The sequence below is a fragment of the Lentinula edodes genome (assembly GCF_021015755.1).
Source record: "Lentinula edodes strain Le(Bin) 0899 ss11 chromosome Unknown C8R40scaffold_42, whole genome shotgun sequence".
Lineage (NCBI taxonomy): Eukaryota > Fungi > Basidiomycota > Agaricomycetes > Agaricales > Omphalotaceae > Lentinula > Lentinula edodes.
In genome coordinates this window covers 13,576-36,042 of record NW_025764348.1, presented here as the reverse complement: position 1 = coordinate 36,042, position 22,467 = coordinate 13,576, and the positions used below count along the sequence as shown (strand labels likewise).

Here is a 22,467-nt window from a genome sequence, read left to right as displayed (position 1 = left end):
ATATGAACATAGCTCATAAGTCGTGACCTAGTCATGACTTCGAAGTAGCGATTCGTTTTCTCTCGTCACCGAAAATGCGGAAAAACGGAGGTGCTCACCTGTTGGAAGTTGTCGACAAGAAAGGATAATAACGATCAAATATTTATGTAAACAGCGTGATTAAGGGCAGGCTGACCATTCCGTAAGCGAGCGCAACGGCCAAGGTGTCTGCTCTTGTTCCGCCAACACTCTTTCTCCCTTTGTCACACTCATGGCGCATGTTCAGCTTTCGCCCTTGATAGGATTCCACGCACGCTCCTCCAAAGATGCGCCTGGCTTTGGCTTTGGACTTGGTTCCAGCAACATGTCGTCCCAATCCTGGACCACTTCTCCCTTCCAATCGACACAGGCTTCTACTCTCAATCAGCTTGCATCAACCTCCTTATTCACCAATGCCACTCATAGACCGCAGAAACGAAGACATGAACCTGAGGAATCTGAAAATTATCGACAAGATGAGGTCATGGACCGAAGTCCAACCCCAGAGCGCCCTAAAAGGGCGGCTCCGAAGAGGCTTCGTACAATACCTTCAGACTCGGCGTCCAAGGAAGATGGTACATCGACTGACTCTAGCTCTAGACATGCGACAGAGGATAAAGACATCGACATAGGAGTTTTGCTTGGTACGTTGTCTTTGTTATCTCATCGCTGTATCTTTGTTGTTGATTGTGATACGAACAGCTACCCTTCCTCCTCAATCCCTACTACCCATCCTAACATCACTCATCAGGTCGCAGCCGTCATTAAAATCCGCGATCCTTCCTCTAATTCCTCACCCCACTGTGGAAACCGCTACGCAGGCATTGGCAGAGTCTTCCAAGAAACTCCGGGAGGCTTATCCATATTCCAATAATAATTCATTCTCAACTTCCACCTCCCTCGGATTCGGATTTGGAACCGGCTCAGGTAGTAGTGGCATGAGTGAATCTTATATTCAGTCTCGCTTGCGACCTCATATAAACGAATTTGTTTCCACCTTCACGTCGTATCTTCCTTACTTTACGTACCGCTCCGCTGCCTCCTCTCCATCCACTCTGTCTACCCAGAACAAACCACATCCCACAGAAGTATTCTTTTTCCTGTCGAATGTGACTGGACACATCTTGTCGCAGCCACAACTTGCTCAGAACGGCATAGAGCCCCTGCTGCTGTCAAAACTATCTGAAGAGTGGAACGCATGGGTGGCTCGGGTCGATGTTGTCGTTAATCGGGAGGGAGGAATGTTTGGAAGTGATACGGTCCATGGCTGGGTTCAACGTCTAGACGAATTCGCAGCGAAGGATTCCCAAATCGGTCATGTCATGCGAGGAGTGAGGGATCAGTGGATCGGACGAGTGGGCTGGCTAGTCGGGCGCACACACCAACACCCGATGGAGTCGTAGTCGGATGATCGTCAATGGTATGTGAGCAGTCAATGATGCCTTTCAATCGGAACCTCATAGGATCATGCCAATAGCATCTAGGACAACCACAGTGAACATTGCTATCCATAATTAGCTGACGGTTGCTGACGGCTGCTGTTTGTATCTCATTTCTCGAATATGTGATGAACTTTATGAATGATCGCAATTCTTAACCAGTGGACTAATTCCATGGAATACTTATGTTCTTCGAAGTACCGAAGAGATCTTCTGTCATTACTTTTGCATCCTGTCTCTTTACAATCAACTCAACATATCGTGTGTGGAATGAAATAAAAGTTCGTTAGCCAACAGAGAATCGCCCACTCAATCTACATAGATTCTTGTGAATGTCTAGAGGTGGGGGCAGAAAAACAAGAATGTGTGACACGATTCTGAAGAATCCTGTAAATTATTTAGAGGGAATTGACGAAGTGAATACGAGATTTGTTTGTCATTGTGTGGCGAAAGCTCAAAATCTAACGAATTCTATAACCACACACAAAATAAACACGAAGCTGGGCCAAGTTCATGTATGCTCAGCACGGGATGGTCTCGTTTGTCTACTCTCAGTGCCGGCAACACACACCATCTTCAGTCCCTCTCGTTCTTTACTATCCTACAAAATGCTGCTGGCCAAGCATGGTCTCGTCGCGCTGCCGGGAGTTCAAGCTATTATCCAACAGTCCATGACCAGAAGCTTCACAATGCTGTTGCTGGACGGAGAAACTTGACTGGATGCAGGCAGGGTCTTACTCACTTGCACATTGTTGTTTTTCTAATGTGCGGTCATAAACAGCTCTGCCAACTCTTCTACCGGGACCTTTGCCCAAAAATTGTCTCGACCAACGGCTCGAGCTCGTATTCGACGCGAGAAGATGAACCTTTCTGTCCACTATCTACACCCAGATTCACTCACAGAGGACGACATGAAGTCTTCAAATCTAGGGCATTGCACAGACGTGTCTACTTATCCGGTTTTTCACTCTAGTGACGGGTTAGGAACTTGTTGTGTTTGGGGAGATCCATTACTTGCTCAATATTCCCCCACGTCGCCAGCGCAGTCATCTACTCAGCGGCGTACCCTTCCGCCAGCTACTAGTCGCGCGATCCTTCACCGAAACCTAACTCAATTATCCTGTCGGATTCCTCCAGTTACACTCCCGCAGCTCATGGATTACCATGATCTACACCCTGAAGCACAATCAACGCGGTCCTATAACTTTCTCATCGGTATGGCAATAAGGACTGCTTCCTTTGGTAGCGTTCAGTGGCTTCTTCAAAGCATGGCAGCAGCTAATATCAACCACAACTCAGAAACCCACAAACTGCTTATCCGCTGGCAGATACGTATCGGGGCGTGGGATGCTGCTTGGCAAACCTTGACTGCTTCAAGAGTTTTTCAGGGTACAAAGGATGGCGACGATGGCGCTGGTTGGCCTGACTCCCTGTGGTTAGAGTTTTTCGGGAGCCTTAAACGACGGAGTATTCGTCGAAAAGGTGTGGTCATGGAAGAACCTGATGGCCCCTTTGTCGTTTACGCGCAAAGGTTTCTTTTACTCATGAAGAACCGCCCTGATTTTTCATTGACGCAAGCTAAACCCAGAGTCATCCATTCCATCGCATACATCTTACTCCAGCTTCAGGAGCAAGAGCAGGCCCTCCGGCTTGTTCAAACTTACTTCAGCTACCTTCCAGCCCAGATTACTCCTAAATTCACTGAACAATGCCTCGACATCATCCACATCCTCGTTGTATTCGGATCTCGCTCTCGCGGATTGAAGAAGTTCCATGAACATCGGAAGATCTTAACCAGTCTATTGGCGTACCATCCGTCTTTCAGGCCGACGTCGACCACACTGTTTCTGCTGCTTGGGAGTTTGCGTGGAGCTATGCGAAGCGGCGCACTGGCATCTGAATGTCTTGCATCGTTTAAACGCAGATGGGGGGCAGGCATAGAGGATCACAGGGTTCGGCTTCGCGTCGCTTCGTTAGCTTTGAAACAAGGGCGCTTGGATATATCCAGTGACATACTGGCTGACGCACGGCTTGCAGACGAACATGCTTCCTCGTCAAATGAGCCTGCCATAGGTCATGATATACGATACTCGTCGCGGCGACCTCGGTTCAAAAGTATATTCAGAGGTACCGGGAAGCTTGTAGCTCATCAAATTCGCCTAGAGAAGAGGGTGAGGGCTAAGCAATGTAGGAAAACGTACGAAATTCAAAATACAAAGTCATCTTCGTGAACCTGTGTGCTGCTTTCTCCTGGCTACGTCAATGGCTACGTCAAAAGTCGGGTTTTCGCTAGTATTTCGAGGGCATTCGCTTCCGATGTTGAATAACTTCTGGCCTACTTTACGAATAAGCAGACCGGGCATGACCCTCTCTGGCCTTACTTGGCTTGATTTGGCCCAGTCTGAGTAATTATCCGCCTATTCTTGTCACGGTCACCTGGTCCTCGACGTACTGAAGGAACTGATACTCGGCGTCTCCTCGTTTAAGCTTGAGTAAAGGGCATCTTTCGCCGATACAATGCTGTCAAGCGTCAATATCTATGCAATATCCGACCGCCGGGTAGGGAGGTACATACATGCTGTATGTATCCTCTCGCTGATAATGTCAGACTATGAAAACTTAGGGTACTATGACCTCGAGAGGTCATATAGCGGCTTCAACTCGATTTACTGGCTAGATTGATGATGGTTATTGGAAGAAGTAGAAGCTAAGGGCGGAAACCAGTTCGATGTCAAGGCGATCTGCAATTATGCCACGTAAAGGAACCCTCTACGGAACCGTCACAAGCGAACATTTTTCAATTTTCAACGATACAATGAAAACTTACGATTTCTTTCCAACGATTGGAGGGAAATCGCGAGTCCATTGCTGTTAGGTGATAATTGAATGATTCTGAGTGTGTCTAACATTATCCAGTTGAATGAGAAACATACATGAGTGAAGAAGATCGAGGGATTTGATTGACCGGGGCCGACTTATGTAGGAATTCTTATCCGTTTGTTGAACGTTGATTGCCCGTTATAATCGTGATCTCAGGGAATGCAGGTTCTTTTATGATTAACGCCTGCACAATATTACACCCTCTTTGAGCTGTATGGCTTTGTTCGGTCGACTACGTGCGATTTATGCGGGCGGTGATCATCTCACTATCTTTTTGTGTGTCATTAGGCAGTCTCCAAATGTCTTTGGCTGAAGCAAGCTCCCTTGTGTCCTTCTCGACCTTATACTTCCTTCTTTCGTTTCCTTTCTCATTCTGAAAATGGCGTTCGATTGACTCCTCCGCTGTCAAAATTTCGTTCATTTTATCCAGGTTTCCAAAAGCAATCTTGCTCGCGGTACTTATACGACGATGGTTGAGCTCCTAGATTCGCATCCTCCGCCCCGAGCGTTCTCCCCCCTCTTCGTTTCGACACGGGTTTTGTCTCTTCGTCGATGGCACACACTAAACAGTACTACGCTATCTCTTGTATTAATGTTGGTGTCGGCCCCGGAGGGACGACGTCGATGCTAGCGTAAGAGCCTTTCCTTTACCTTTTAGCGTGTTTTTGAAATCTAAGCTTCATCATCGAAGTCGGATTGCTATCGTCGACTTTCGAGGAAATACTATACTCGATACATATGTTTCACCAACCATGAAGGTTCGTTGATGAAGCAAATGCGTTGCGTCACAGTCTCCTTATTCCATTGTCTTCAGGTCACAGAGTATAGGACGGCTACAACAGGAATAGAGCCCGCCCACCTCTCTTCCCGTAGGTCCTTGGTTGCTTTTCAATATAAAACAAGCTCAGTGGATCAATAGGGAATGCAGCACCTTTCAATACCGTTCAGCAGTATGTTGCCAACATTATCAAAGGTCACATTCTCGTTGGACATTCTATCTGGAACGACCTTTCCGGTGAAGTCAAATTTGAATTAGTCACGATCTCGCGCTCCCTTTCTTATTCTTGTATTCAGTTTTAGGGATACCGCATCCTGCCGTAGACACAAGGGATGTCGCCCTCTACCAGGTATCTATTCCATGGATATATGTGCATTCTTCATCTGAGTTCAAATTGTTGAAGCCCTTTCGAAACGCTCTTCGTTCACCAAATCATATTGTCGGTCTTCAGACACTGTCCTGGCAACTCATGTGTCGCCGCTGTCAAGAAAGCGAGCAGAATCCTGTAAGCGATTTACTACTTTCCGCAAGCATCAATTCTAAAACCTTTTTTTTTAGCTCGAGAACGCCCGCGCTGCCCTAGACTTGTATCGTTCCGACGCCACAGACTGGGAGGAGGCTATTAGACGTGGTAGCTGGCCATGCGCTCTACCTCCAAGTACATTCTCCCGTTGCTACCTGTGAATAACCTCCATGGTGTTTCCATCCTTTCTTGATTTAGATTTCTATGATCCGATACTGCGAAGGTTATACTGTCCCCTAATGATAGACTACTGTAGTTTTACTGTTTTTAATTTACTGGAGATATGGATACGGCTGCTGTTTCGCGTAGGATACCTCCGGGTCTACAATGACAATATGTAATTACATTGGTCAAATTTGGTGTCTAGCAGCTGTTTCTGCCCCAAGGAAGAGCCTACGACTGAGGTAATATGTAGGTAAGGATTTGTTCGTGATTAATGACACCTGCGAGTACATACACACTTACTTATATCTTGACTTGCAAGCCATGTCTGATTCATACACCGATATCTAATCCCTGACATCCCCCGCTCTTCCCTTCTGGCTCTACGCACCCATGTCTCCTCAACTATCCCGACGCCCCTTACATCTACCTCTATGTACATTGCAAGTTTCGGGTATTGGGGTAACTGACACTCGAGGCATCATCCCAAAACACTTTAAAATGTGACGTCCTCTTTCGAGAACATTATTTTGGAAGGGGGAATCTTGGATGTTAAGTTATAATTTATGCGTCATACTTACAGTAATGCGTCTAAGTTGTATTACCGTAAGATAATAAGCGTTACTAGTAGTAGGAGGTTGGTAGTAAATAACTAACGGCTGAACCTTAGGAATGCCGAGTCTTTATGGAGGAGGGCATTAGAAGAGGCAGAGAGAAATGAACCATGTGAAGGTACATACCTTTTCGGCGCCAAGGACCCTCAGCAGGCCTTCGTACACGAAAAACGCCGATGCATTGACGGGGAAAGCCCGCAGGAAGCATGGCCCCAAGCCTCGAAAGAAGCCAGGGAGTCCGTGTTGAGAATTTATAGACCTTGCTGTTGCCCAAAAAGAAGGTCGATGCCCAAGGGCAGCGGAACTTTGAGGATATTGTAATGGATGCGGATAAGACATCATTCGGCTAAGAATGTAAATGGATTTGAGTTCGAAAAATATTATACAATGGCCCCCAAACTTACTTCTTTATGTTATCGGCTGGCATGGCGAAAAACCAGAAGACAAAGCTTCCCAAACCTCCAGATATAAAATTGGCTGTACCAGTGCTCATCTATAACACGATTATGCTACTAAATCTTCCATACAAGTGGATCTCACCTCGAAAGAAGTTCCGTTCAGGGAAGAGAACACCCGCATGAGACCCTAGGACATGCGAGTATAGTCGAGCAATTTAGGTAATCACAATCTAAGGTTTGCAAAACAAGACGTACCTCAAACGATAAGAACATGAACCCGAAATTTAAACGGAAAGCCACACTGCCAGTGAACCCGTACCAAAGGCCCAGAGGCCCTTGAACCCGCACAATTTGACGTATGCAGTCTATAGGCCCTTTGAATTGACGATCGGATATCGACCTTTGAGATTGCAGTTGTAGCTTCACTGATACGACGAGATATATCACCTAGTATCACAGGCATGAAGGAGGGCTCCTACCCTTTATATGCTCAATAGGTGTAGCAATTATAGTGCTAGTCGAGGTTTAATCAACAAGACAGAACTGGAAGGGAGAAAAAACACCTTGTGATACCAGCGGCGATGCCTGCGAGACCATGTCCGACCATGGTAAGACGGGGGATTCCAGAGACTGGGGTGGGTTCAGTCATACCATTTCGAATTAAGAACAGCCGATAGTTGTGGAGTGAACCCAAAAGAAGAGAGTCAATTGCTTTGGTAGAGTGTCAGTGTTCAAGTGAATTACGAAGTCGTTAAAAAATCGGGTTGTACCTGCCCAACCTACAGCAGGAGGCGTCGCCCCCTTGTATAGTGCGAGAGGTCCCTGTGTGAACACTTTCAATTCTATTGTGAGCCCTACCGTCAAGTTGTGCCAATCTACATACCTCCTTCCTTATAATGGTGAAGAACGCATCAAAAGCACCTCTGTACATTCCGGGAGAACACTGTAGTCGAGTTTTAATTGTGTCAAACCTGGTATTCAACTGCCGTCTTAGTACGAATCTTTACACCCAGTCTACAAAAGGGTCAGTTCAGTCTGCGATCTTGACACTACAGCTCATACACACCGTTAACATGCTAACCCGTGTCCCACAGTGACCTAAGCAAAAAACATAAGAGCCTTAGCTTATTTTCATGTGTTTCTTTACTTTTGTCAGACCTATGAAATATTTAGCAGGAGGCCCGTTCAAAATTAATGGGAGATTGTACCGCTCCCAATACCAGCCACTGCACCAACAATTCGAATGTGGTTGGTGTCCAGAACGCCATCCCCGGCCATGAGCGCAGGAAAAGAAACTGAGAATACGGGACAACCGGCCCGAACTAACTTGCATTGCTCCATAATACCACTGCGAGATGTCAGACACTGAGGACCAAAAGCAATGTCGAATCTGCTTGGACGGAGCTGACGCCGAGCAAGAACTTGGTAGATTGATTCGACCGTGTCTTTGTAGGTGAGCATCTCACAGTAATTCAGTGGTCAGCCAGGTATGACTTGCACTTCTTCCTAAATCCTTGTAGGGGAACAATCAGTGTAACTTAGTCTCACACTGGTCGAATACTCATTAATAACTCTCTTCCAGTACATCCATGTTAAATGTCTACAGAAGTGGAGGAATAGCTCGCAAAACCAATCAGCATTCTTTCGCTGTGGAATGTGTGGCTACTCATACAGATTCTCTCGGACGCGCGCCGTCGGAATTGCTTCTAATCCTGGTGTGTTCTTTATGTGCCCTCCGAATATCCCATTCTGAATGCTTTATGTAGTGATTGTGGGCTGTATCTCAGCCTTGATCTTCACATTACTTACTCTGGCGTCTTCTTATATCACCACTTATCTTCTTGCTTACTTCCAAGGACCTTCAAGCTCCAGCTTCTATATAACCTCTTCCTCATATTGGTTCTATGATCCAACGGAAGTTATTCATGACCTCGTTAGGGCAGCACTACGTATACTTCAAGACGAAGAATTCGATGCGGAAACGTTTCTTTCTCGTGGTCAAACTCCTGGCGCTTCGTTCGCAGCTTCCCTGAATTCTACGGAGGGCGCCAACTTTCTAAAGCGGTTTATTCAACGATTCGTGATTGGCTTACCTCTGATAGGCGCTTCCTCTCTCATTCATATGATGATATCTCTTCCTTTCATTGGCCCAGTCCATTGGCTCGCGAGATTTCGAGGGCGGAGGCGTAACAACGACAGGGACATCTCCGCAATCATTATCGTTGTCTTGATTGTGCTTGGTGCAGTCAGGCAAGTATCCGAAAGCCCCTAGAGTAAAATTTTGGACGACTGACTCTATTTTCTTCAGAGCATTGTATGCGGTCTATCAGCTCACACAATCAGTTACCAAGAGACTTCTTCTTCGAGCAGAAGATGCAATCTTGGAGGTAAACTAAATTTTGGACAACAAATTGGGCTGGCAGGGTGTTGTGTTATATTGTATAACAATTTTAAGCAGATGTACAAAGCAGCAGCAGACACAACGATCCCTCATTATACATTATAGGTTCTACCACTCTCGTCTAAGTTGTCGTTTGACAGCTTCGTATTTTGATTTAGTCTCAATACGATCAGCATGTAACTCAGCCATGTACTGATCAATAGCAAAATCTATCCGGCTGACAGGGAATTCACCACGACTGATGGAGGAGGTTGGTCTTTTGACCTCCTCAACCCAATCAGTAAAGAGGGTAGCAATATCGGACGAGATGGCTTGTACATTGGCTTGAGCATTGAAAGGTGGAATCTGAGTAAGGGTTCAGTAAATAGTGTAAAATTTACTCGTCAATCACGCACATGAGATTCATACATGTCATGTAAAGCATCCCAAATCTCGACATAAGGTATGCCAGCTCGAGCTAGGACTCTAGGAGCCCAACCACTTTGAAGTACCTCTTTTCTCTCCAAAGAGAAGCGGATTAATAGGTCAGTCACCAATTCTGAAATTCGCTTTCCAGGTCAAATTCAATAAGCATGCAGCAGCAGAAACTTACGAAGAGGGAACGCAAAGACGGAAGGATAGAACCGCCGGCCAAGTTTTTCCAAGGTCGCTGAAAGCTGATCTGCTTGTGCTATAGGATCTGACTCCTCCTCTACGACTAAAGCAAAGCATATTCAGAATCTGAGAAAACGAGATTGAGACCAGTATATTGACCTTGATCAAATATTTGATTCCACACTTGCCGAAGCATGACCTCGTCGCGATGTTCAGCGACATGCACACAAATTAACTTCAATATTGGAAGATCGAAAGGGATGGCATAATCCTGATACAACTGAGGGTGAAAATCAATAAGATGAAAACTGAACAGATGAATAGTGGATCTTTACCTCTGACATTGTATATAGCCGCGAAGCCAATGCGTTAATTTTAACGCCAACTTCTGAAGCATCATTCACGTGGGGTAATAGCGTAGAGTACATCTCTAATTGAACTTGGGCAACTTCCAATTTCTCTTCCAGATCAGTAAGAAACGCGATGGCGGTCTCATGTCTGCCTCCAGCGGACACGGGATGTGATTTGGCGTTCCCAACCGCGAGAGTGAGGTATTCTAATCTGTTGTCAAGCTGGAGCTGGAACCTGAATGGATGCACGATGAAAAACAGTGAGTGTTGAGATCACGATAAGTAACATACTCAGTAGACTCAGCCAGAGCAAGCAGGACTTCAGCCGCGCGCAGTGGCTGCCCGTCCTTAACATAGAATTGCCAAAGAAGCTGGTACTTCTCAGCCGACAACGGCTCACGCTTTAGATGTGTCTCCAGGAAAGGAGGCCGTATCTGATGGGCATGTCTCAGTAATGTCCAACACGAGAAGAGAAAAAACCCAGCAAACCTCGAGCAAGTCATCTGCCAGATGCCTACTTATAAGCCAGTCATAAAGTGTCGAGTGAAACATTTCGTCGTCACTTGAGAAAGACAGTTGATACGCATAATCCTTGACTGTTTCATGTTCTTCAGCAGAAGGTGCATTTTGAACAGTGCTTGGCTCATTTCCCTGTTGTTCAAAGACTGATAGAGAATCTAGGATGAGCTCGTAGCATTGCATTCTTCGCTCAAAAGCCGATCGCGGCCGACCATCAGAGTTTGCACCAGACCTCCAATAATCGATGCCAATGTTGTCGGGGTCAAATACTCGTGCACAGACGAGAGGCAAATCAATTGCACCTTTCATCATACTCAATACAGGAAATTCTGGAGGACAGTGCTCGTATTCTCACCTTTGGCGTAATTCAGCAGTTGAAAATCTCCGCATATTTCTCTCAATTTTTCGAAATCAAGGATGCGGGCACCCTTTGTGTATAGCCTAGGTATGATGAGACAAGACGTACTAGAGACTTGACAGGCGTTTCATCTTACCTGAGGGATTCCGACAACCAGTTCTGTTTTTCAGCCACACTTGACGTTTCAACAGCTTTGCGAATATTTTCTTTGGCCTAACAGGACGGATCGTATGAGCCCAACGGTTCTTGGTCGAAGGAAAACATTACTTTGTATAACATTACGTCGTCCGTGCTGCAGAAAGAACCGCATCGATTCTGTAGAACTTCGCTAATCGTATCAACCTGGGAAAATATGAGAAGGGGATATCACCCGAATCAACCGACCATACGCTGATTTGTTGACCGATTTGTTGATCAATGATAACATTGACAAGGGCTCTAGATACGGCCAAGCCATTTTGAGTGGTGATGAGATCCTCAAACGTTAATGAGGAAACCAATTTTTGGATTTCGACATCACATCTAGAGCAGAATGAGTACCGAAGTTATAAATTAACAGAACCATGGATTACTTTGTCATAATGTCTGCAAAGTGATAGTCATTGAGGAGTAGCACGAAGGATAATGCTTCAATCGTTCTGGTCAGCAAAGAGAGAAGTTGGGCGATAGAAGCCTGTTCTGCCTGAATCATAACCGATGAGCAATGAGTTTCAATATACCTCAGGTGAAAGCTTACCTTCCAAGCTTCTTGTTCCATTGCAGGAGCTCTAGAAGCAGCAGAGTCTCCAGGAGAGGAATGGAACAAGTGCGGATTTTTGTCAAGAAGATCTTTTAGGGCATACAAGTTCTTCTGAATTGTAATCAGTCGTGCTTCTTGGACTGCCAGTTGTAAGTTGGTAGGACTACAAACAGGTAAACACGTAACTTATGAACATAGGAGATCAAAACATACCCCGCAACGACCAATTTAATTTTCCAGATTGGCTTTACCAGCCGCGAAAAGTATAACGCCAACCCCTCCCTTCTACCGCTGAAGATTGCCGTACCTTGATGTTCGCCTAAAGGTGGAAGTTAATAGGCTCAAATCGGAAAAACGAGTTGAACTCACTTTTTCCGTACACTGTTCGCTCGGACCAGATAGGCTTCTCACCGAAATCGTAGAATGCCTGCTTGGCCACAGCCGCGAGATCAGCATTACCCAAACTGATCGTGTTCGAAGCTGGGTCTGACCCATCTAGAAAAATGTTACCACTTGCAAGAGCAAGAAGCATCGCGCAAGTTTGATTCCGTCCAAAACTATGAGAAACGATTATTGGCGAACTGATACGAGATGGGAATGAGCATACATACCTGTCTCTGAATTCGATAATGGGTTGAACGTTTCCTTCTGATTGAAGTTCTTCAATCACAGCTTTAAGATAGTCAAGAGACCGCCGTTTCACCAAGAACGTGACGCCAACATTTGTTAAGATCATGAATTGGCGTGGATGCTCGCTAACTTGGGTTCCCAGCTCGTTCAGGACGTTGATGCCTGCCACATCTGCAGCTATAGGCATTTGTGGAACTGGAGCCATAGCCCACGTTCTCCCAGGTATCGAGAGCAGTGTCGCATATTCTGTCATAGGAGGACGACTGGAGACATTCTGACTGCTGTATATAGAGTAGGTAGGTTGAGGGGCAGGTTGGGGTAGGTTGAGTTGGTCCAATGATCCTATACGTGTAAGATCTGGGGACAAACACAGAAGATAATCCACAGTGTCGACATCGCCTGGTTGAGCTGCGACGGTAAGACCATCAACATAACAGGAGCTATCTATCGCCGAGACAATGTAAGGTCGCGATTGTCGAGGGGGCTGACCTTGCACTGCACCAAAGGGAATCGCAGGTGCTGGTCGGTGAGGATTTTCCTGCTCGTCAGGATGTATGAGATTGGACGGTGGTAGCCTGACGTGCGAAAGTTGCAAAGTGCGCATGCCGAGAGTCTGCATTGACCCACCATAGCTAAGTCCAGGAGAAAAGTACAGTCGTACTCCGTTCGTAGTGATAGCTAACAACTGAACACCGGACCTTGATTCAAGAAGGCTGATAGGATGCAGGCTGACGATCTGGAATGTCTGTGGGGTGATGGCCGGAGACCCTGGACATCTATCCTGAGCAGCCTTGTAAAGATTGGAAAGAGTCTGAATGTGCTGCACAGACTTCTCCGAAGTAGGCTTGAATAAGGAGATCACGTTCTTCTCTGTTAAGGTGTATAAACACTCTCGCTCAGAATCCGCGATGACCGAAACGATACGGTCTATACAACACTTCAGTGATGAAATATGATATATTCAAAGACCAAACCTTCTGCGCTGGTTGATGTAAATCGAGGAAGTAAACTTGACATTCCGCCCACAGAATGGTTGACCAGTTGAATACGTTTGCCAAACCAGCCTTCGTTCTCCTGATAGTGCAACTCGTATAGGCTCCCGTCCTGTGACCCACACATAAAAATACGGCCGTCTACAGTGCCTGCTACGGAAGTCATTTCAACCTCGGTTGAAATCGTCAAGTCAGTAGCGTAGAGTTTGACCTCCTTGCGGAATCGAGTGGATGTCCCTGGCACTGTCGAAAAAGAAAGGGCTATGAGGAGAACCGATACTGGTGTACATATTACAAGGAGATGTGATATTTCTTCGATGAAGAGTCCTTTCTTGGGTTTGACAAGACCGACGTGCGTTATGACATAGGGCTGATCAACAAAGGAGCTGATCTCTTGACTGCTAGTTGGGGTAAGCTTTGACGCGTTATACACAAAAAGGGAGACGCACCTGTCGTTGTAATCCCATAAAAACAATTTATGGTCAATTGATATCCATACTCTCTCAATTTCCGGTATCAGTCCCATATGCGAGTTTACGCTGGTGCCTAATGCACGGGTCAGTTCATGCAAAAGTACTGCTTTGGATACATACTACTGTAATATTGAAATAAAGCTTCCGGAATCCCAACCAGTTTGCGCTTTTGGAACGGTACTCGAATGTCGTCAGGAAAGACACTGTAGGACGACGATGCCTGGCCATTGGCTGCGGTGCAATTGAGGGTCTGAGTTCCGTTGGGAAAATCGACTCACGTAGAATTTCTCCAAGTTCAGGTATTGCTTGTGAGTCTTTTGCAAACTGCTCTTCCAGGACAGTGCTGGCATTGTGGAGAAGTGTAAGGTCAATTGGAGGAGCTCTTTCGGGTGACTTCTGATTGTTGTATCCTGCCAGAGATGAGGACGGAGAGTAGAAGGCCATCGAAATGGCGCAAAGCCTGACCGCGTCCGGTGAATTAAAAGAAAGAACCAATTATGTAGTTACGTAAGCGCTATAGTTTCGAATTTCTTTATTCCAATTTCCATGCCATTTTATTCAGAATCATGGTCCCCAGCTATTATGTCCAGTTGCAGAACAAGCTGTTCCGATTCATAGACCAAGCAGATTTTGACTTCGCGCTGCCAAAACTTTCACGACCAACTTGGGAAATCATCATCAATGACAACGATGAGCGTGAAAGACTAGAATTCATAGGCGACTTTTACATGGCTGCTGCTGTTGGAGAAAACTTGTGTCGCAGTCTTCCTAATGGAACTCCACATCAATACACAGTACGCGTCTACGATTCGATATTCGCCATCTGATGTTCACTGGGTTCAGGTGGCACGGAGTGCCGTTCGTCTTTCATCTCATTATTCCTATGTCTATATAGGAATCATAATTTTCTCGTAGCTCACCTCAAATTCGACATACTCTGCCATAATGAAGCGGTTGGGCTTTAGCAATCCTCAAGATGACCGAAAATCACCTGGAGATGCATTCGAATCCATAATAGGAGCTAAGAAGAAGGAAGACTCGGTGTCGCTCGACAAGTGGTTTCAAACCTACTATATGCGACTCCTGATCTACATTGCGGATGCTTGTCGGTGCGGTGTGGTTCCGTTTATAGTTTATGAACTACTCGCGCGAGTACTTGCCCACAGTTCTCTTGCACCCAAGGGGAAGGCTGCCAAGCCTCGACCACTTCTCACTCTGATAAGGCTCCGCTCAATTGGTCAGGGTAGTCGTAGGTTCTTTTTCTAAGAGACTCGATATTAGCCATTGAAGTCGGAACAGCAGCTGCCAGGAAGATACGTTCCTCTTTATCCCCAAGAAGCGTCCAGGTCAAGCGCAAACAGCGTCATATTCTCAAGTCTCCGTCAATACGCAGCCGTCGCACCATTGATTTGACAATCGACAGCGACCAAGAGGATAATAAATGCCACGGAAGTAAAGACGATGACGGCGTTGCACAGATATCCTTTGAGGAATTCAATAAGTCGCAGGTGCGTTCAGCTCTCCATGACCTCTTGTAGCTTTATGACAGGCGCCCAACAGATCCCTTTCTATCACTCGATGATTTCGCCTCACCATCGTCCAACCACCAGAAGGATGATTGATTTTCAATCTACTTCCATGTCGGCAAGTGCACCTGGTACCTCTACGAATCCCATAGTCGTTGACTGACGGTCACTCTTCATTCTCATACACTATTTTTTGTTTTGCCTTGCTTCTACAAATGTCTGACCAGTGTCTGTCGCTGCCGGACTTTTCTATCTTACATATATCTTATTCTACTTACATGTATATTTCCTTATATTTCCTATATTATAACTGGCACGGCGCTTATATTTGATGTGCAAGTCAGACACCCACAACTGTGTAGTGGAATGGGGAGGCGCAAGGCGCCGACTAATGGGGGGGCTGGGGCTTGTCCTCAACAAGCTGTGAACCCAGCTGTAGCACACGGTGCGAGCCAAGCGAGCCACCGTGGTGAACGCATGGGTTCATGTTTTGAATATAGGATTGTGGCTGAATTATGTAATGACTTCCTGGGTCGACATTCTGAGGGTAGGGCGCCTATAATAACTAAGAGCACCGCCCAAAGCAATCCTGATGATCTGATTCCTGCAGTGCACGATAAAATGCAACCAACATGTCACCATCTGTATTCGTGTCCTCTCCGTACGGGTTCACTAGAGTCGATATCTAGACATTGTCGACTGCGATGGTAAACGACAAGACCTACCGTTCCTCTTCGTCTTCGTCAACCTGGGCGTCGAGTATACACACAAATGGTACATGGGCTGTACGCCCAACTCCTGCCACTATCCTGACTACTGTTCGTCGAAAAGCCAGCCAAATTATGAACGACAGATCATTGACATCCCGCTCAAGCCTGCAAACTCTCGCTTCCTCCCGACACTATACTTCCGTTGAACGCTCCTCCAATAACTCCGAAAGGACCCTCCAGGCTGTCAAAAGTACCGTCTCACCTCCCCTTTCATCGGCATCGTGTGCGTGTAGTTGTCTGTAGGGTTTTTGGTTTCCACTGATTGACCTACTGTGTATATAGACCCATCATTTCAATGGATTCGTGGAGATCTCATTGGCGAAGGAAGCTATGGACGGGTATATTGGGCTTTGAATGTTACTACGGGCGATATAATTGCTGTTAAACAAGTTGATCTTGCTCGAAATCCCTCTAGGCGTGAAAAGGAGAGCATCGAAGCTCTAAAATTCGAGAGTTACACACTGAAGGATTTGGACCATCCGAATATAGTGCAATTTTTGGGGTTCGAAGAGAGTGTGGAACATCTTAGCATGTATGTCAAATAGCTAATTCTTCTTCATTCTACTCAGTTGATTTATAGTTTTATGGAGTATGTGGCCGGAGGCACCATCGGGAGCTGTTTGAAAGCTCATGGTAAATTCAATGACGAAGTCACAAAAGCCTTCACTCGCCAAATGCTTGAAGGCCTAGAGTATTTACATTCAAGAGGAATCATACATCGAGTGAGTTGATCTAAAACTTGTTAAGCGAAGTACTAATTTCTGCTCATACTCTAGGACATCAAGGCAGATAATATCTTGGTAGATAAGTCTGGAGTGTGCAAGATATCAGATTTTGGCATATCCAAACAAGCTGAGGACATCAACGGTCGAGCTTTTACGGAAATGAGGGGAACAGTGTACTGGATGGCACCCGAAGCTGTCAACCCCAAAGGAACAAATGGTTACGACGCTAAAGTTGATATCTGGAGTATTGGATGCGTTGTGCTTGAGATGTGGTCTGGCAGAAGACCGTGGTACGGGGAAGAACTGTATCCAGTTCTTTTCAAGGTAATTGATATGCTTAATGTAAGATCTTGCTTCTCATCTCGTTTTTCAGCTTTACCATCAACTTGCACCTCCGATTCCAGCCGAATTATTTTTGAGTGATGAGGCAATGGATTTTCGGGATCAAGCTTTTGCAAGGCATGATATTTTAGTTATCTCAATTTCCTGTTTTCTCATTGTGATAAACATCTTGCTCTTTCTTAGAGATCCAAAGGAACGACCTTCCGCCGCAATGCTGAGGTCACATCCCTATCTTGTGATGAAACCGGGCTGGATTTTCAAGCCGGCCTATACCGAAGGACTCGCAGATAGCCGTGGCACGTTATCAACCATTCAACATGCCAAATCTTATTCTGCTATACCCGATAACACTATACGACGAATCGGATCTGACAAGACTTTACCACCGGTTCCTACACCTACACTGCCATATAATTCTACGCGTAGTGTGTATCCAAATACTAGTTCTCCTTTACCTCCTACTCGTACTCCCACCGATTTACCAGGGCCGCCAATTGTTTTCATCACTCCATCTCCTGCACGTTCAAAACCACCACAGCTCCATATCCACGATGATAACATATCCTCCCCCAGTACCACGAGCTCGAGTAAATGGTCAAATCGTCCAAAGAGGTTGTTCCATGTAACAAATCCTGACGATCCTGATGTCGACGAAGATTGGAAACCATTCGTCTATCATCCTCCTCCACTTCCAGATCCAAACTGGTTGCCCCAGTCCCAATCCATAGCGCCTATTCACAATCACAGTCCCAGACGTACTCCGTCTACGCCCGTACTGCGTACACAGACTACTTCCTCCTCCATGATAACACGTTCCAGGCATGCCTCTTCCACTGTCGAAGTCCCGGTATTCTACTCACAAGGCGAGGACGAAGTCGATACCGGGTCCTTTGCTCGGCAGCGAGCTCCTCCGAGCCCTCAGGACAAACGAACATCCGCTTGGGCTAGACCCTACGTCGAGGATATTTACGAACATTTGCAGCAATTTTTTCCACATCATGATATCGATCAGCCCATAGTAAACGAGGAGAGTACTTTATCATATTCACAGGATGAACGGAAGACCGGTACCCTTCAGCCCAAGAAGTCGATCCGGATGGTTGCGGAGCAACGAGTGAAACGTTCACCTTCCTCAGCTCGGAATTCTAGACGGGCTACGAAATTGTGGGGGAGTCACCTTGAAGAGTTGGGGGGCACGAAGTTTTGAGGACGATGTTATTCTAATTTCCTTTATTAATAATACATATATATCTATATCTATACCCGCCTACTACAATATCCAAGATAGTTTTCTGTAACTTGGTTCCATGACACTTAGACCAGACTGGGATTAGTCTACACCCGCTCGACAGACATCCCGACACGTTGTCACCATCTCGGGGAGTTCATTTGAGGGAAAAGACAGGAGGCACCGAACTTACCATGCATTCTTATGTGAGTCTCCTTTGGCTTGCTCTTGTCGACCTTTGGTCCTCTAATTTCACGAAATGGCTCACTAGTACCCGCTTCGCAAATTTTGCTTGAAGCTAAGGTTATGAGATCGTTGCTGGCACACCTCCATGACTGCAAAATATATGGTATCACTGTATCAGGACAGTAGGTTGGACTTGTTTGTCTCCCGATTCCATCCTCTAGGCCAGTGAATGCTTTGCTTTGTTCGCAAAAAATGCGGGAAATTGAGTGGACTGGGGAGAATCAATTCCAATGCTCCCAAAACTTTGAGATCGTACGCTACTCAAATCATGAGGTACTTATATTACCATGAATGAAGAATCAACTAGAAGTGTTCCTAAGAAACATTGTCAATCCATCTTCGATATGAATTGTATATTGAACAGCATACCTTGGCAAAGGAAAACTCGACGTTGGAATTGGTGTGATGGACCGTTGCTTCTTTGATAGCTTTGGCAAGAACACTAGGACCACAGAAGTATGTCTATACAACAGAGATCAAAGATGTAATCACGTCGGTGTTGCGGAAGGACCTACCCCAACTTTGGTCTTCAACTGCGATTTACTGCCAGCAATATATTGGCCCGATTCGACAGCCTGTCTCATTTGACCATAGATAGTCATCCAATCAGGCCGTCCGAACATTGTACGGGTCCGCAGAAGAGTGAGGGGATCATACTGTGCTCCTGCGTCATTTACAGCGATGTTCCAAAGCATGTCTTCTCCAATTTTCTGAGTGAGATAAATATTGATTCTCAGGAAATTAGCTAATGGGCAAACTTAGTAAGAGAACAAAAAAAATAGACACATAACTTACGATCAGCTTGGGCAGCCTCGACCTCTTGAAGGAGACTTTGGAACCAGCCGAACGAAGGTGCATCACGACAAACCCAGAAAAACTCGACACGGCGAAGGGTACCCAAGTTGCCTCTCTTTTGACGATACCAGATGTGTTTCAGGATAGATGCAAAGGGGGTGACACCTGTAAGTATCAAGAGCCATCAAATATGCAACCATCAAACGCATACTTGACGCGACTTACCGATACCAGCACCAATCAATACAGCAACTTCGACGTTGAAAACGTCTTCAGCAGGGGCACCATAAGGTCCATCAATCCGAACAGATGGCAGTGAAAGATTACTGGAATCGAGTTCGACGAAATCGCCACGAGTCATTCCGGTCTTTTCATCCTTTTCGGCACCCTTCATTGCAGCCTGGGTCATGGCAGCTACAACAGAGGGGCCAGCACCAAGACGGTCGCCAAGAGCACGGGTGAAATCACCGACTTGACGAATATGGACTGATACGTATGGGTCCTCCGGAGCAGATGTGATGGTGAACTAGAAAGAGAAAGGGGAAGATATCAATTGTCAGGTACACTAAATCATCTGGACTGCCTCGCTGACCGGGTGCCATTGAAACTTCGAGATCTCTGGCACTTGAATAAACAGCCATTGACCTGCCACATATTTGAAACTGGGTTTGACAATGCGCAACTCCATGGCTCCTGCAGTCACAATGTTACTTTAGTCAAATAACATGAACTAGATGCACATAACGTACCGCTGGGATGCACGAGAACCTTGGACAGACGAGTGGCTTTACGAGCACGGATCTCTCGGTACACTCGTTCACCAAAGTACAGGATGCCAGGCCAGATAATGAATCTCCAGCTCTCATAGCCAAGACAGTGCTGAGTTGAGTAGAAGGGGAATGTGGTAATATAGTCCGGGTTAGTGGAGTCACGGACGAAACACCCAGTGGCATGGCTGTAAATACCAATCATGAAGAAGAACGCAAGGTGATGGGTGTACCAGAAAGCCTCGAAACACTGCTGACGAATCTTGCTGTGAGCGGTACCATACATCAGAACCATGATCAAGAGCATGAAATGACCACTGATTCCTCCGGCTTGAGTGTAGTGGATATCCAGAGCAATCTCTTTGCGGACCTCTGCGTATAGATATAAGGTTGATATCGGAAAGTCAGTTAGAGCGGAGTTTCCGACTTACGTGTGCGCTCTACATTGAAGAAATTGACATAATGTGCCGTAGTATGGACCATGGACCAGAAAGCCATCGAGTAAGCAACCTGACGATGGAACCAGATATTCTCATCGGCGGGGAACAACCACTGAACCTTAGGCCGGACTACACGAATGACATTTCGAAGCATAGGGATGAGAATAAGGCCACCGTCAAAGGCAAGAACAAGCCCTGCTCCACGGGAAGTCCAAACAGACCACGTCAGAGCATTCAAGGCAGCGAGCCTGGTGTTGGTTGCCTGAAGGAACGATAAGTGAGGTTGGAGATGTTGTATTCCGTATACACACTTGACTATGCCATCCATATCCGAAAAAGAAGAAATGAAGGCCATAAAAAATCACGTTGAAGGCAAGCCTTCTTGGGGTGAGGAATTCCCTGCGAAACCAGCTTTCACCCATTGTAATAGTTTAGATCGTTGAGAGCGAGGATAAAAGAGCGAAGTCCGGTTCAACCGTGACGTGATAGTAAGGACAAAGGGAAAAGAGACGAGTGGGTGGTATAAGAAGGAAAGAAAGTTACCAGACGGCAGACAAAGGAAAAAGATGGGTGGTTGTAAATAACGAACCAGATAACTGGTACAATACGTTCAGTGGCCATAGCAATTGAATGATCGATCCTATTCACGTCGGTCACACCGGCTTATCTATGTAGTGACAACCCCCAGTAAGGCAGCTGCCCCCTGCCCCCTGAGGATTCATCATTCCATGTAACAGTCACTACATTTGGACTACGTATTATAGCTGGCAGTTCCACACTTGGGCCAATTTCAAATTACTGATAGTGATACAAAAATTCAGTCCATGATCATTCCTCATACCGATATGCCACCATTGCTTCGATGCGGTGTATGTCTGTGCTGAAGCTTCTCATCTTCACCTGCTGGCTCTTCGAAGCTTCGATAGCAAGAGGATCTGTATCAACCCATTCTCCAGCGGGAACATCTGCCGATTCCGAAGTATATGCGAGAATATTAAAGACGGTTGGCTCATTGATCACCGGCAGATATGTCACCATCGAAATGATCTGCTTTAGGATGGCGCGGATCTCGGATTGTATTTCTGCCTCTGGTTTCGGTGGTGGTGGTCTATTTCACGGAATGATGAGCGGTCAAAACGAGTTACCGGGAGAGTATACTTACGCTTCGCCGGATTCAACGGGCAGCTCGACTAACTTGATATCAAAGACCCATCGCTCAAGAGGTGTTCGCGAATCTTTTGAAATGATTGCAAGGACTAGTTGTGTCACAGATCCCAGCAAAAGCCATTCTGCACGAGCCATGAGGATCAAAGAATGGTATTTCTGCTTGACCACATACTCTGTACTTGCTTCAAAATCCTACGTCAAAGTGTTAGCATTTACAACAAACACTGCGAGTGGCAAACACACTTGTCGAGGTAACTCTCCAAAGCAACATCCTGAGTGACGAGAACGGTCTGTCCATATTTCTTCACCATGTGGAAATCATCCGAAGGATAAACCTCGCGTTGAAAAAGAATCCTTCACAAAAGTTGAGTGGAATGACATTCGAAAGCATTAACTTGTCACGGACGTGTTGACCGCATATTTGAAAAACTCTGTGACTAGGGAGGTGGAACCCTTGAGAGTTATTGCTTGGCGATTGGCTTGTTTGGATGCCATTGAGAACAGGGATTCAACCAATGTGTTTATTTTAGAAATGGATAATATTAAGAAACTGAGCTTAAGAAGTGGCTGGACGCGAAGCTCACGTGATACAC

General features: G+C 46.0%; 10 protein-coding genes across 10 annotated transcripts; 6 read left to right on the top strand and 4 right to left on the bottom strand.

Moving 5' to 3' along the window:
• Window positions 1-250: 250 nt before the first annotated feature.
• Window positions 251-1,421, top strand: C8R40DRAFT_1162945 (uncharacterized protein; the record flags this gene model as incomplete). The annotated part of the gene is made up of 3 exons (XM_046230314.1): window positions 251-662; window positions 721-1,127; window positions 1,152-1,421. The coding sequence occupies 3 exons, from the start codon at window positions 251-253 to the stop codon at window positions 1,419-1,421; spliced, it is 1,089 nt and encodes a 362-aa protein (XP_046081788.1).
• Window positions 1,422-1,868: 447 nt separating this feature from the next.
• On the top strand, window positions 1,869-3,831 carry C8R40DRAFT_620055 (uncharacterized protein). Its single transcript, XM_046235663.1, has 2 exons — window positions 1,869-2,179; window positions 2,239-3,831. The coding sequence occupies exon 2, from the start codon at window positions 2,318-2,320 to the stop codon at window positions 3,686-3,688; it is 1,371 nt and encodes a 456-aa protein (XP_046081787.1). The 5' UTR covers window positions 1,869-2,179; window positions 2,239-2,317; the 3' UTR covers window positions 3,689-3,831.
• A 1,058-nt stretch (window positions 3,832-4,889) lies between these two features.
• Window positions 4,890-5,799, top strand: C8R40DRAFT_1056103 (ribonuclease H-like domain-containing protein; the record flags this gene model as incomplete). The annotated part of the gene is made up of 7 exons (XM_046225051.1): window positions 4,890-4,969; window positions 5,029-5,095; window positions 5,152-5,206; window positions 5,257-5,352; window positions 5,412-5,464; window positions 5,519-5,620; window positions 5,674-5,799. 7 exons carry the CDS (start codon window positions 4,890-4,892, stop codon window positions 5,797-5,799), a joined length of 579 nt encoding a protein of 192 aa, XP_046081786.1.
• A 667-nt stretch (window positions 5,800-6,466) lies between these two features.
• On the bottom strand, window positions 6,467-8,090 carry C8R40DRAFT_1175212 (mitochondrial carrier; the record flags this gene model as incomplete). The annotated part of the gene is made up of 13 exons (XM_046232297.1): window positions 6,467-6,481; window positions 6,541-6,760; window positions 6,819-6,907; window positions 6,955-6,999; window positions 7,068-7,237; window positions 7,292-7,326; window positions 7,376-7,523; window positions 7,583-7,634; window positions 7,696-7,755; window positions 7,820-7,826; window positions 7,894-7,910; window positions 7,960-7,970; window positions 8,021-8,090. The coding sequence occupies 13 exons, from the start codon at window positions 8,088-8,090 to the stop codon at window positions 6,467-6,469; spliced, it is 939 nt and encodes a 312-aa protein (XP_046081785.1).
• On the top strand, window positions 7,944-9,563 carry C8R40DRAFT_620010 (uncharacterized protein). Its single transcript, XM_046235662.1, has 5 exons — window positions 7,944-8,265; window positions 8,333-8,345; window positions 8,395-8,527; window positions 8,579-9,062; window positions 9,121-9,563. Exons 1-5 carry the CDS (start codon window positions 8,168-8,170, stop codon window positions 9,206-9,208), a joined length of 816 nt encoding a protein of 271 aa, XP_046081784.1. The 5' UTR covers window positions 7,944-8,167; the 3' UTR covers window positions 9,209-9,563.
• On the bottom strand, window positions 9,121-14,360 carry C8R40DRAFT_620210 (nucleoporin). Its single transcript, XM_046235664.1, has 20 exons — window positions 14,147-14,360; window positions 13,989-14,099; window positions 13,845-13,941; window positions 13,378-13,796; window positions 12,385-13,330; window positions 12,143-12,330; window positions 11,987-12,092; window positions 11,771-11,936; window positions 11,607-11,716; window positions 11,424-11,556; window positions 11,302-11,376; window positions 11,171-11,247; window positions 11,032-11,117; window positions 10,647-10,978; window positions 10,449-10,591; window positions 10,143-10,392; window positions 9,967-10,087; window positions 9,806-9,910; window positions 9,609-9,751; window positions 9,121-9,558 (listed from the first exon to the last, which is right to left on the bottom strand). Exons 1-20 carry the CDS (start codon window positions 14,310-14,312, stop codon window positions 9,322-9,324), a joined length of 4,011 nt encoding a protein of 1,336 aa, XP_046081783.1. The 5' UTR covers window positions 14,313-14,360; the 3' UTR covers window positions 9,121-9,321.
• A 26-nt stretch (window positions 14,361-14,386) lies between these two features.
• Window positions 14,387-16,071, top strand: C8R40DRAFT_1124775 (uncharacterized protein). The gene is made up of 8 exons (XM_046228947.1): window positions 14,387-14,662; window positions 14,712-14,726; window positions 14,784-14,977; window positions 15,035-15,117; window positions 15,168-15,376; window positions 15,429-15,512; window positions 15,622-15,941; window positions 16,005-16,071. Exons 1-7 carry the CDS (start codon window positions 14,435-14,437, stop codon window positions 15,724-15,726), a joined length of 918 nt encoding a protein of 305 aa, XP_046081782.1. The 5' UTR covers window positions 14,387-14,434; the 3' UTR covers window positions 15,727-15,941; window positions 16,005-16,071.
• C8R40DRAFT_1124773 (kinase-like domain-containing protein) lies at window positions 15,969-18,446 on the top strand. The gene is made up of 6 exons (XM_046228946.1): window positions 15,969-16,387; window positions 16,447-16,696; window positions 16,745-16,886; window positions 16,941-17,213; window positions 17,263-17,348; window positions 17,415-18,446. Exons 1-6 carry the CDS (start codon window positions 16,099-16,101, stop codon window positions 18,436-18,438), a joined length of 2,064 nt encoding a protein of 687 aa, XP_046081781.1. The 5' UTR covers window positions 15,969-16,098; the 3' UTR covers window positions 18,439-18,446.
• Window positions 18,447-19,008: 562 nt separating this feature from the next.
• Window positions 19,009-21,129, bottom strand: C8R40DRAFT_1162940 (NADPH oxidase; the record flags this gene model as incomplete). Its single annotated transcript, XM_046230313.1, has 9 exons — window positions 19,009-19,020; window positions 19,075-19,167; window positions 19,221-19,450; window positions 19,501-19,665; window positions 19,726-20,026; window positions 20,093-20,193; window positions 20,250-20,639; window positions 20,699-20,969; window positions 21,019-21,129. The coding sequence occupies 9 exons, from the start codon at window positions 21,127-21,129 to the stop codon at window positions 19,009-19,011; spliced, it is 1,674 nt and encodes a 557-aa protein (XP_046081780.1).
• A 236-nt stretch (window positions 21,130-21,365) lies between these two features.
• On the bottom strand, window positions 21,366-22,466 carry C8R40DRAFT_1124770 (spindle assembly checkpoint protein). The gene is made up of 5 exons (XM_046228945.1): window positions 22,281-22,466; window positions 22,118-22,228; window positions 22,047-22,066; window positions 21,870-21,996; window positions 21,366-21,815 (listed from the first exon to the last, which is right to left on the bottom strand). The coding sequence occupies exons 1-5, from the start codon at window positions 22,367-22,369 to the stop codon at window positions 21,536-21,538; spliced, it is 627 nt and encodes a 208-aa protein (XP_046081779.1). The 5' UTR covers window positions 22,370-22,466; the 3' UTR covers window positions 21,366-21,535.
• Window position 22,467: the final 1 nt, after the last annotated feature.